This window comes from Theropithecus gelada, chromosome 6, assembly GCF_003255815.1.
Source record: "Theropithecus gelada isolate Dixy chromosome 6, Tgel_1.0, whole genome shotgun sequence".
NCBI classification, from domain to species: Eukaryota; Metazoa; Chordata; class Mammalia; order Primates; family Cercopithecidae; genus Theropithecus; species Theropithecus gelada.
The window spans coordinates 157,154,011-157,167,321 of NC_037673.1; the positions used below are offsets into that span (position 1 = coordinate 157,154,011).

At 40.8% G+C, this 13,311-nt stretch overlaps 1 protein-coding gene across 1 annotated transcript in view; it reads right to left on the minus strand.

The window, feature by feature from the left end:
* The window catches only part of ATP10B (ATPase phospholipid transporting 10B (putative)), a 274,240-nt gene that overhangs the window by 30,277 nt on the left and 230,652 nt on the right, over window positions 1-13,311 (minus strand). The window contains exons 19-22 of the mRNA XM_025389215.1: window positions 9,857-10,178; window positions 6,821-6,897; window positions 5,314-5,439; window positions 1,483-1,683 (exon numbers count right to left, since the gene is read on the minus strand). Of these exons, the coding sequence (XP_025245000.1) occupies window positions 1,483-1,683; window positions 5,314-5,439; window positions 6,821-6,897; window positions 9,857-10,178 (726 nt within the window). The remainder of the gene's footprint in view (window positions 1-1,482; window positions 1,684-5,313; window positions 5,440-6,820; window positions 6,898-9,856; window positions 10,179-13,311) is intronic.

The window sequence follows — 13,311 nt, forward strand, 5'->3', positions numbered from 1 at the left end:
CACCAATAATTACCACCCTTATAGCAAGCCTCAATTCTTGGCAAGCAACTTTCTTACATGTGGTTGGGACAGACAACCAGACACTTACAATGCCTCTTGTATTTGTGGTAGTAGAATGGAGTAATTAGGAGCAGACTTGGGGGTGACAGACTTCAGTTCAACTAACTGTGTGACCTTGTGAAAATTACTAAACTGTGCAGAGAACTAGTCTCTTCTTCCACAAAATGTGGGCAAAAATAACACAGTCTATCTCCTTGGGGTTCAAGAGGACTCAATGCAATTGTGCCTTAGTACCTAGTAAGTACTCAGGCCTTAGTACCTAGCAAGTACTCAGTTATTCATTGTTATCACTCATTAGCTCTATTACTAGTGCTGCTACAAACTTGGTACGTGTAGAGATTCTAAAGTTTCCAAGTGGCATCTGAGAGATCTCAATCATAGCCTGAATCACAGGTTCCCAAGAGTTTCTGAAGCTCAACAGCTTCAGAAACAATGCTTCTCAGGCATCAGTCTTTGTGCCTTCCCTGGGAAAAGTCAAACCTTTACAGTTTTTGGGTTTTGCTTCATTAACTTCTTTTAGATACTCAAGGAATTTGTTATGCAGCCTGCACGTTGATGGGAAGGGTAAACTTAAAAGAGCCCAAGATGAACACGTGCTCCCACCACGCCCCCTTCGTCTGGACTGCCTGGGCTTCTGTGTTGCTTTCTCCTCTTGTCTTTGGGTTACAACTGGGCTTGCTGTTTGTCTATAAATAATTGCCAGCTCTCAAACACCACACCTGGCTTTGCCCTCCTTTCCTCCAGGTGCAAGATACTCTGGCATTGCAAAATCCCTCTTCCCAGAGCTCCCTCTTCGAGGCATCCAGGGTCCCTTGATCCAGCTTCTTGCTGGTGCTGGGAGTGCATGCTGTCTGACTTCTCCAAATCACTCAGGGCTGCAGTGTGGCCTCTCTGGACCTCCTAGGATGCCACCAGATGACTTCTCAGGCCTGCCTTAGTCTATTTGATACCAGCAAGTTCTAAAGCACATGTAATTTTGAGTTCTAAGTTTTACCTTCCCTAATATGAAAACAGAACCATTGTATATCTTATCCAGTGAAAAGCAAGTAGCTATAAATCCCAGCGGTTCCCAAACTGGGTTTTGGGGGTTCTATCGACGCATCTCAGAGCCTGGAGGGGACCGCCAAAAGGTATAGGATCTTTCTGCATGCCTCTTCCCCTTCGACTAGGGCAGTCCCATATTAATGTGTGATATAATTAAGAAATAATTAAAAATACCCACTAGTCTGGCCCAATGCCCTCAACAGCAAATGGGTAACAGGTCAGGAAAGAGAGAGGAGTTACTCAAAGGAAATGATGGAACAGTGGTCAGAATGCAGGCTCCTGACCCCAGCATACAGCTTTCTCTGATGCCTCCAGCAGGGAGGGTAGAGGTCAGTAAGAAGCTGAAGTCACCTCCCCTTGGCTGCCCGATCCCCTTACCTCAGAGTTCTGGCCACTCTTGTATAGCTCAGGCAATGCCAGGAGTGTTTCTGCAGAGATGTCTTTGTCAAGGACTCCAAAGACGAGAGGAGGCAAGGAGGTAAAGAAGAGATTGAAGAATATCATCTGCCAGTAATCAATCATGGTGGAGCCGGAGAAACCACAATAGAACTGATACCAGAAGAGCAGGTTGACATAGCACTGCAGGCAAAGAGCATGGCCTTGTGAGTGGGACTCCGTGTGCAGCTGGTCACCAGCTGCTGCTTGGGACCTCTGGGAGCTGCTGGAGTGGCAGTTTCCTCATTTATAACACACAGGGTTATGTAAGGATTAGAGGTAATTCTAATCCTCGGAGTAGTAGCTACCGTTGTTACCACTACTACTATTGCTACTGACATTCTTCAGGACCTGAAGGGAATTCCACCAACTTGTTTAAGGGGAGTGGACAGTGAGTCTTCACTTAACATTGCCAATAGGTTCTTAGAAACTGCAACTTAAAGCAAAATGATGTATGGTAAGTCCTGGAATAACATCGCTTCATTCAACATCACAGTTTCTAAGAACCTATTGATGACATAAAGTGAGGACTTACTGTACCATGGTGGTTGAAAGTACAGATTTTGGAGGCAGAGAGGCCTGGTTTTAAATCCCCAGTTCTGTCACTTACTAGCTGTGTGACCTTGGACAAACTGCTTAACCTTTCTGAACATCATTTTATCATTTGTCAGCTGGGAAGAGTAGTACTTAGACCAATGGCATGTGAAATATGAATGGCAGTAGAGTGGTAATAGAAAGAGATGTCACTGACAAAGGGGTAATAGAAAGACTAAACCACGAGCAGGACACCTGGTAGGATGATGACCTCGTGAGAAGGTTGACGTCACTATACTTTTCTAATGGTCATGCAGCTCAGAAGGGTGAATGAGAAAATCTGCCTAAAGGTTGTTCGTTTTTTTCTAAAACTTTCTCACTCAAGATCTCCTGTCTAGTGGGTGGGCTGGGTCACTGTTATTGTCTGCCATATTGCGATATGGTTTGGTGATTTGACCAAGGTCATACATATAAGCAGCTGGTCCTGGAGTTAGAACTAGAACTTCTCAGTTATGTGGGGCTGAGGCACAGAGATGTGAAGGGTCTTGCAAGAAATCATTCAGCAGGTTTGTGTTCAAGCTGTAACTCCTATTTCTGAACTGCTGAGTCAATGTTATTTTGGAGGGGCTCTCTATTTTAACAAACATATTGCCACTAGTAGTAACATCGGTATAAGATTTGACCTTCTATATGTGCCAGGAGTGAGATATACATCAGAATATTAGCATATAGTACATCACTGGATGTGCAATACACACTATAGATTGTCCTAACAACCTTGCAAGGTTAATATTGCTAATAGCAATAGTACTATGTTATTGTACAATATATCACACATGTTGATATTAACAATAATATTAACATTATTAGGTCCACTCTACAGATGAAGAATCTGAGGTTCTGACACACTGTTGCCCCCTGCCGAAATTCAGAGCTAAAGAGTGGTACAATCAGCATCTGAATTTTCAAAGTTCTTCTCTTTATAACCACCTCTAAACTTTCTCAGTCCTATCTTTGTCTTGTACAATTAGACTTTCCTAGACATATACAGCTTGCAAAGCTGAAAATATTTATTATCTAGCTCTTTGAAGAGAAAGCTTCCTGAGACCTGATGTAGACAGTAAGCCTCACGCGGGCCATGATTGGCTTGATTCCTGCTCTATACCCATTGCTCAGCCCTGTTCCCAACACACAGCAGACATTCAATTGTTATTTGAATCGATACAGTTAATCTTAACTCTATGCTAACACCCATCCTGGAGTTTTAACATTACAGAGTGCTTCTTTCCTACTGAGGCCCTGGTAAGATCTTGGTTGTTTTTCACATCTGCTTAACTGGAATCTTTGTACCTTGCAGGAAGTGCATTGAACCCTGTGGCAGCATTGCTGAGATTGGATGCCTGCTCTTTCTCAAGATGCTACAGTGCAGTAATTAATTCATTGTTCAAATTTCAGAGCAGGCCGGGTTTTAATCCCCTCTGAAATTGGTTTCGGATATGGAAGTCATAGTTCTCCACCTTCTAATTGCAACAGGGAGATAATGCGGCATCAGTATCGCAGTTTTGAGCATGGCATTGGGCTGGAAATAAATATCATTTAAGCTTTGAAAGCGTGGCTGCTTGGAAACGTTTTCTTTCCTATTTCACAAATTTAATGCAGAGAAGAGGCTGTGCTTATTGAAAAGAATTATTCCTTGAGCTGCCAAAAAAATTAAACAGGGGCATTTTGAATTCTAAGTAAACAGTCTTTCACTCTCAAAGTGAGTTTCAAGTCAGATGGAGTGACTTGTTTGCATAGACTTGCTGAGATAATATTACCATCGAGTTGACTGAATTTACATTACTTTTTGTCATGCTGTTTGTCTACATATACATTGAACTTTGCACAGAAAGTAATTCCTGAGCAAGGGTGACTGTGTCAGAGTCTGAAAGAAAGACTGGAGCAAGAGGGAAAAGCATGCAATTTTGTAGCTACTACCTGGCTATTGTTTCTCTTCCATCACCTTGGTCTTAATCCTCCCCTTTTACTTATGCAAAGAGGAGTGAAATTTTGTTTGGAAGATCTTGGAGTTTATTGAAAGCCTTTGAACTAGATAATGAAAAACTCAGTCTTTTGTTCCCTCCATTAGTATAGCAATGTTCTGACTTCTTCCTATACCCATTGTAAATAAAGGGTTTTTCAAACAAGAGTCTTCTGACAGTTTTAATACCTCAATTGGTATGTGTTTGCTTTGGGACCTCATCAACAAGACAGAAACCAACATAGTTTTTAGGAGACACAACTTATTGTCTGTATTGTATAGGGCTATATGGTTTTCAGAGCTCTGACTGTAAGGCCTCTTGACATAGAATCATAGTTTCCCCATATTATTGATGAAAAGATTAATTAATCTCTGTGAGCTTCAGTTTCTTCAAGGTCATACAGCATGTTGGAGTCAGGTAAGATTACGCAGACAATCTCTGCACCTCAAACATCTTTGCCAAGTAGACATTTTATTTAGTATCCTGCCTTCCAGGAACTCCCTGAAAGAAAGCCAGGGGCACTGAAGTGATGTACAAGTCCCAAGTTGAAGCCGTGGGCTCCAGCCTTATATTCTGTGAAGTACTTTTCATCTTCACTCTCCCGAGGCATGGGGTGTAGCTCTTGCATTGAGCTGGCTCTATATAGAGAGGAAATCTAAGATACAAGTCAGACTAGCTCTTCAAATCCTTCTTTGTTACAATAAGAAAATCTCATTTATGAGATTTAACTCCAAGAGTAATGACACCAACAACAATAACAAAAAATGGTTAACTTTATAGAGGATTATGATATGCTAATCACTTTATATGCAAGCTTTCATTTAGTTCTCATAGCAAATATATGAGAAAGGTACTATTACCACCCCCCCATTTTACAGATGGTGAAACTGAGATTTAGGGAAATTACTACATATGGGAATCTGGATTTGAACCCAATGTGTCTGATTCCAGAGTCTATACTAGTAGCCATTCGTGCTGCCCTCTGTGTGCCAGGTGCTTTTCATACAGCATTGCCAATTCTCCCAATAACTTCACAAAAATAGAAAGAGTCTAGCTCAAGGTCACAGAGCTATTAAGGAACAGTTTCAAGATCCAACACTATGCCAGCCCGACTCCTTCCTTTTATGCTGAGGTGCTTTGCCCACTGCTAGGGGGAGATCTGGCCCCGTGGCAAGGACTGCCAAGGCCTGGGTGGGGGAGGATGCCACAGGCTACTTACCACATTCTTGTAGAGGTAGTACACCACCATCCTGGCCAGGCGCGAGTAACACCAGTGGCCGTGCACAAGCAGTAGCTTCTTGAGATGCTTAAAGCGGGCAATGGCAAAGTCGCTGGACATGACAGCCTGAGAGGGGAGAACAGACACATCAGCTTCCATCCATGGCTGCCAGTGCCCCAGAGGGACTCTCTCAAGGGCGTTGCTTTGGTCTAGGCCTGTGGCCAGCAGAGTCCTAAAGACCCCTTGTTGTGGTCACTCTTGGGTAGCTTTTTGGATTCTGACACCCCACCCTCCCTTCTGGGAAATCCAAACCTCACTAGAATCCAAGGAGGGCAGATCAGAAGGGATCAGTGGTCTAGGGTGGCTCTGCATCCGTTTATCCAGCAAGCAGGATTTATAAACGGGCATGTTCAAAGAGTTCTATAAACTGTGTCTTGTTCTGAGTAATCCCAGGGGCAGAAGACGTAGTTCAGCTCCAGGTAAAGGAAGAGCTGTCACTTAGCTCCATCTGTGACTGTGGTCCATTATGTATCAGGCACTGTGCTAGGGATGCGATGGTTAACCAGAGAGAAGGGGCTTCTATTCAAGCAATTTTCAATCCTCTGAACACTTTCACCACCCCCTGAGGCAGGCCATTGGCTCCATTCACAGATGGAGCTAAGTGACAGCTCTTCCTTTACCTGGAGCTGAAATATGTCTTCTGCCCCTGGGATTACTCAGAACAAGACACAGTTTATAGTACTCTTTTGAAAACGTGAACACTGAACATGCCTGTTTGTAAATCCTGGTATAAATTTTGGTCTAATTTCCTGTGCCTCAGTTTCCCAATCTAAAAAATGGAATAGCAATCCATTAGAGGGTGTGATGATTAGTAAAGTTCAAGGAGATCCTAAATGTGAAGTGTCTAATGCCAGCCAGGATGGCTTTGAATGTGGCCCAAAATTATGAGACTTATTTTTTTTTTTTGCAGTTTTTTAAAGCTCATCAGCTATAGTTAGTGCATTTTATGTGTAGCCCAATACAATTCTTCTTCCAGTGTGGCCCAGGCAAGCCAAAAGATTGGATACCCCTGGTCTAACAGATTGCTGGCATATAGGAGATACGCAAAGGGTAACATTTCAGAACTATTCTGCAGCTTCCCAGTCAATGCTCTCTATCCTCATCAACAAATTTAAGCAGTGCCAAATGTTTACACTGGTGGTGGAAATACAATTGTTAATGGCTCAAAACCCACAAACACAAAATGTTGTCTGTTTTAATGGGAACATTTAGCAGTCAAGTTAGTATTCTTCTTTCAAGCTGAATTTTGACACTATGAAAGTGTACATTTGCAAAAGGATTTCCAATGTCCTTATATCTGTCATTGCTTATGGAGGGCATTGCAACTTTGGATGTGGGTGGAAGTTCTCAGGGAGAAGTTTCTCCAACACTCTGGAGATTTCCTTATATCTCAACTAAGGACCAAAGAAAGGAAGGAAGAAACAAGAACAGTTGCAGAGAACAATACCTGCATGCCTTCCTGTCCAGATATTCCAATTCCAATATCAGCAGCTTGAATCATGCTTACATCATTTGCTCCATCACCTGAAAGAGAGGTCATGAGGTATCTTTATTTTTGGTTCAACTGCTCAGTGACAATGAGGTAGCTATAAAGTGTCCCCAGTTATGTACAATTGAATCCTTTCAACATTAGTGCTATAGAAAGTTATTGCTATAGTACTTTCCTTGGACAATAAGTCCACCATTTTCTTTACCATTCAACAAATATAGGACTTACTAAGTGTCTTTTTTTTTCTAGGCACAGCACTAGGTATTGGGGATATAATGGTAATCAAGAGACTTGGGCAGTTTTCAAAAAAAAAAAATGCCTTCACAAATGTTACAGTGAACTTTACTGATCAGCAAATGGAGAAGTTGAGCAACTTAGAGACTTGGCAAGGGTAATTCCACTAGAGAAAGGACCCAGGAGAAATGGAACCCAGATCTTTCAGATTCCAGGGCCAACACACTTCCCCCAGTCAAACTTGAAATACTAACCATATCAAGACAACTGGACAGTTTGGACAGTGAAATCATCAGAAATTGTCAGTGGTTTCCAAGGAGAGGGATGATATTGTTTTGTTTCTCAGTGTAGAAAAATGAGATTGACTCATGTTTTTGCAATACATTTAGTCACACTGAGTTCCCATTCAATGAACTGAGTTGTTTCAGGAAACTGGAGGTAAGGCATAGAAACACACACACACACACACACACACACACACACACACACACAGTCTCCTTGTATACCAAGACTGTTCAAGATCTTTCTGTGATGAGGGAAATGTTCTATATCTGCACTGTCCAATACAGAAACCAGTAGCCACATGTGACTATGGAAATTTTGCTGGTGAAATTCGATTTAATTAAATTTAAGTAGCCACAGATAGCTCTATACAGCGAGGCCTTCCCCGGAAGCTAAACTCTCCCCAGTGCTTTATCTTTTAGATGGGAGTTCAGCAAACTTTTTCTGTAAAGGGTCAGATGGTAAATATTTTAGGTTTTGTGAGCCAAGAAGCAAAACTGAACAGTTATTCTTGCTGACAGGCTATTAGTATTTTATAAATTTTACATTGAAAAATAGAAAAATCATTCTTAGTATCCATACAAAAACATGCCGTGGGTTGGATTCAGCCTGCAGGCCATAGTTTGCCAACCCTTGTTGTTGTAGACTATGCTGCCTTCATTCTTTTCCTGGCCATACCTGTTTTCTAGCAGTTTCTCAGAATAAGCCTCAATTAATATATTATTATGATATAGAATTTATATTGATATTTTTTATATTTCTATATATAGAAATTTATATCTTTATATCTTTATATATTTGTAAAGATATAAAATATATATGTTTATTATATGATATATTATGATGTAGAATATAAAATGGGAGGGAGAGAATGATTCTAGTTATCTGATGACACATTTATTGGTCTTAAAAATTTTGCCATAAGTAGCCTTTATTCTAAAATTTTTTTTGATTGCATAGCAATGCATAATTTTAATCATCCCCATGGCAGAATAAATCCAACCTTTAACCTCTTCTGTTAGTGAACCAGGAGAAGTAGAGGTGTGAAACCATGCTATTTCTTGCCACGCTGGTTTTGTTTCTGTTGCTATGGGAGTGAAGCCAATATCTGACCTCAGAAAATCATTCTTGGGCTATTGCCTTATGTGTGTCTGAATTTCTGAAGAGGACAATTCCAGGCATAAAAGTAGGATGTCGTTGCTAAAGGTTTGTTCTCTGCTTTCTTTCTGCCCCACTCTTGTTATTCTCTACTGTTCTTATCTGAAGACCAGGAACAAAACCATCATGTTTAATAGGGTTTCTATTTGAAATGTCAGGAAAGAAAATCTTTTCTCATGCCTGTGTAGAAGGAGGAGAAGCTGGCAACATCTGTAAGAATATCCCTCAGAGATATCCCTGTCCCATTTCATCCCCTAAGAGAAGGCAATAGTTACTATGTGCTTGGTATGTGCTGGGCAGGGGATCCAACAGTGAATAAGGCTGACGTGATCTTTCTGCTCGAGGAACTCGAGTATAGATGTTCTACTGAGTGATGGTCTACTGAGGTCTACTCGAGTAGATGTTCTACTGTGATGGTCTACTGAGGAGGCCATCACAGAAGGTATGACAGTGCTTTGAGCTATGAGTCCTGGGTGCTGTGGGAGCCCCCAGGGGAAAGCAAAGTTAGGTGGGATTGGAAGAAGTGTTTTACAGAGGAAATAACTTGTGCAAAGGCCCAGAAGTGAGAGAGGACACGGCCCAGAATGGTAAACAGTTTCATTTGTTGGAACATGGAAAGGCAAATGTTGGAGAAAGAAAGGTGACCACAATAAGACCTGTGGCTGAGGGTAACAGAAGATCACAAAGATTCTTTTAAACCAGATTTGGTTGTTCCTGAAAGGTGTTAAGTAAGTGCAGTTTTCATTTCTCTGTCCCAACATGATTAAAGTTTAGCCCCCTCTGAAAAATTCTTTATCAACCAGTGCTAGCATCTATTGGTGATATTCTTTGTGCTGGCCTCATATTTAGAAATAAACGCAAGTTAAACATGAGACAGTTCCAATCTTTAAAATCTCCCCACCAGCCATCAACACTCAGAATACTATCAAATCCCTGAACACCTGAAGCTGTGGCATGCACAAAGTATGAAAGGGAGAATGATCTGAATCCCAGAATTAAGATGGTCTGAGTATATATCATTGATGGCAACATTTCTTGAACTACCTGGATGCACTGAATTCAAGGCCTCTGCTGGTTTTGACCTCCATCTAAATCCTGATTTATCTTTAGCTGACTTGCTAGTTCTAGGAACTTTGATGCACTGTCCCACTTCATCCCCTAGTTGCTGCATCTTGATTGTCATTTTGGACTCTCTTCCTCTAAGACAATGACTCTCAGCCTAAGCATTCTGACTTTGAGACCTGACCTCCCACCTCTGGTCCGGTCTTTCATCAGATCATCCCTGCCAAGGTGCCACCCGCATCTCAGTATGATGGGTACCTATGGAAAGGGTCATGACGTGCAACTTGTCTCGCACCAACTTGACTACCATACTCTTCTGGAGTGGCGTGGAGCGGCAGCACAGGACGGACCGACAATACTGGGTCAATTCCAGAAACTTCTTCTCTAGCTTCCCCTGGAAGATGGCATTCAATGTCTTCCCGTCGATGACCAATCCAGCTTCTGGAACCACAGCTTCTGAGGTGATGGATGGTGTCTTGGAAGGTAAGTGGAACCCAAAGAGCTTGCGGTCTGGCTTCTGTAGTTCATGAAATTGCTTTAGCTCTTCCAATGCACAATTGAGGATGGATTCACAGGTCTCCTATAAAGAGGCATAATAATACAGTATTTTTAAGCAACCTTGGAAATGCATGTTAACAATTTCACTTTATTCTTTAGTAAGATAGTCATAAAAATCTACTATCATAGAGATTACTTATAAGCTATTCTCCAATTTTTACATCTCTCTGCAATATATGACATAACATCAAAGGAATATTAATTTGGAACCAAATTAACAGACAAAATAGAAGACACTGCTTGTGAGTGGGAGTGAAAATAGCTCAGCAAGATGGAGACAGATACAAGGATGGCATAATAAATAATACTAATATGATGGTAAATAATGATAATATGTCATGATGGTATGGTGTTTTCTATTTCTCACAGGTCATTTAAGTTCCCCTTTGTTCCTTAGAACATTCCTGTGTGGTAGATAGGGTGTGTATTCCCAGTCTTAGAGATGAGGAGATTGAAATGAGATCTTTAATAACTCACCCAAGATCATCCAAACTTAGTAGTGGAGTCAGGATCATTACTACTTGAACTGTGGCTTCCTAATCGAAAAAATACATTGTCCCTGTGTTTTCTCATTGTTGTATTCCACGAAGGGTGCTAAGAACTGTGGCATGAAGCATTGATCATGTTGGTTTGAACGGACTTTGGTTATGAAACTCTTATTGATGGAAATAAGCTTATTAATTTTTTTCTGGTGTTTGCCTTGAAATATAGTGAGAAAGTATTTCCTTTTTCAATTTTTTTCTTCCATTACTTTTGATTATATCAAAGATAGTCATATTTTGATTCAAATTTATTCTTGATATCAACTTTTCTGAACATCACTTTTTAATAAAGTCGCAGAAAACAGCATTATCAATTTATTTTTATTATACTTTAAGTTCTAGGGTACATGTGCACAATGTGCAGGTTACATATGTATACATGGGCCATGTTGGTTTGCTGCAGCCATTAACTTGTCATTTACATTAGATATTTCTTCTAATGCTATCCCTCCCTGATTCCCCTACCCCATGACAGGCCCTGGTGTGTGATGTTCCCTGCCCTGTGTCCAAGTGTTCTCATTGTTCAGTTCCCACCTCCGAGTGAGATGTGGTGTTTTGTTTTCTGTCCTTGCAACAGTTTGCTCAGAATGATGGTTTCCAGCTTCATCCATGTCACTACAAAGGACATGAACTCATCCCTTTTTATGGCTGCATAGTATTCCATGGTGTATATGTGCCACATTTTCTTAATCCAGTCTCTCATTGATGGACATTTGGGTTGATTCCAAGTCTTTGCTATTGTGAATAGTGCCACAATAAACATATGTGTGCGTGTATCTTTGTAGCAGCATGATTTATAATCCTTTGGGTATAAACCCAGTAATGGGATGGCTGGATCAAATGGTATTTCTAGTTCTAGATCCTTGAGGAATCACCACACTGTCTTCCACAATGGTTGAACTAGTTTACAGTCCCACCAACAGTGTAAAAGTGTTCCTATTTCTCCACATCCTCTCCAGCACCTGTTGTTTCCTGACTTTTCAATGATCGCCATTCTGACTGGTGTAAGATGGTATCTCACTGTGGTTTTGATTTGCGTTTCTCTGATGACCAGTGATGATGAGCATTTTTTTCACGTGTCTGTTGGCTGCATAAATGTCTTCTTTTGAAAAGTGTTGATATCCTTTGTCCACTTTTTGATGGGATTGTTTGATTTTTTCTTGTAAATTTAAGTTCTTTGTAGATTGTGGATATTAGCCCTTTGTCAGATGGGTAGATTGCAAAAATTTTCTCCCATTCTGTAGGTTGCCTGTTCACTCTGATGGTAGTTTCTTTTGCTGTGCAGAAGCTCTTTAGTTTAATTTGATCCCATTTGTCTATTTTGGCTTTTAGTCATGAAGTCCTTGCCCATGCCTATGTCCTGAATGGTGTTGCCTAGGTTTTCTTCTAGGGTTTTTATGGTTTTAGGTCTAACATTTAAGTCTCTAATCCATCTTGAATTAATTTAATCAATTTTAATATCATTGTTTTCTTCACATGGGTCTTCATTTTACAGTGTTCCTTCATCCATGGCAAGGGATGATGATTTTACATTTATTGAAGTGCTAAAAGTTTCTTCTAAAAATAATACTCAAAGTGAGTCAACTTATTAAGTAAAAAAACAGTACAAGTCATATACAGATTTTGGAAAATATTGTGAAAGCAATTCTGAAGGGCCAGGGTTAGGGAACACTGATCTTGAGATTTCTGTCTGGGAAAATGTCTGGCATAACTTTTTTTTTTTTTTTTTTTTTTTTTTTGAGGCAGAGTCTCATTCTGTCACCCAGTCTGGAGTGCAGTGGCATGATCTCGTCTCACTGCAACCTCTGCCTCCAGGGTTCAAGTGATTTTCGTGCCTCAACCTCCCAAGTAACTGGGATTACCAGCATGCACCACCATACTTGGCTAATTTTTATATTTTTAGTAAAGACAGGGTTTCACCATTTTAGCCAGGCTGGTCTTGAACTCCTGACCTCAAGTGATCCATCTGCCTTGGCCTCCAAAGTGCTGGGATTACAGGTGTTAGTCACTGCACTCTGTCTTGGCATAACTTATTTTGGAAAGAACAAAGACATAGTTTATTATTCCTGTGCCTACCTTTAAGATGCTAAATTGAGTGTTACAGGCACTAGAATATGCATAGAGCCCAGGGGGGCCACAGGAAGCAGTTCTAGGAGTGTGCGCTTATACCAGAGGCACTTATCTGGAAGAGATCAAAGTAGTCCTTTGGAAGCTGGGACTGGCACCAATTATATAAATTCCTCCAATGTATGACTAAAGCAAGTCATTGGAGACATAAGCTTTAAAATTAAGTCATCTCTGAATTTACTTATTTCCAGCTTTTAAAATAGTACAATAATTACCATTCATTGAACATTTAGAATACCTCCTGTACTGTGGTAGGAAGCCTCTAAGATGGTGGTTCCCAGTGATCTCCAGTTCCTGGTATTCATGCCCTTGTGTAGTCTCCTTTCATTGACTGTGGTCTAGACCTAGAGACTCCTTTCTGATGAAGGGAATTCTGCAGAAGTGATGGGATGTCACCTCCCATATTAGGTTATAAAAAGACAGTGGCTTCCAATTTGGTGTTCTTTCTCACTTTCTCTTGGATGATTAGCCCTGAGGAAAACCAGC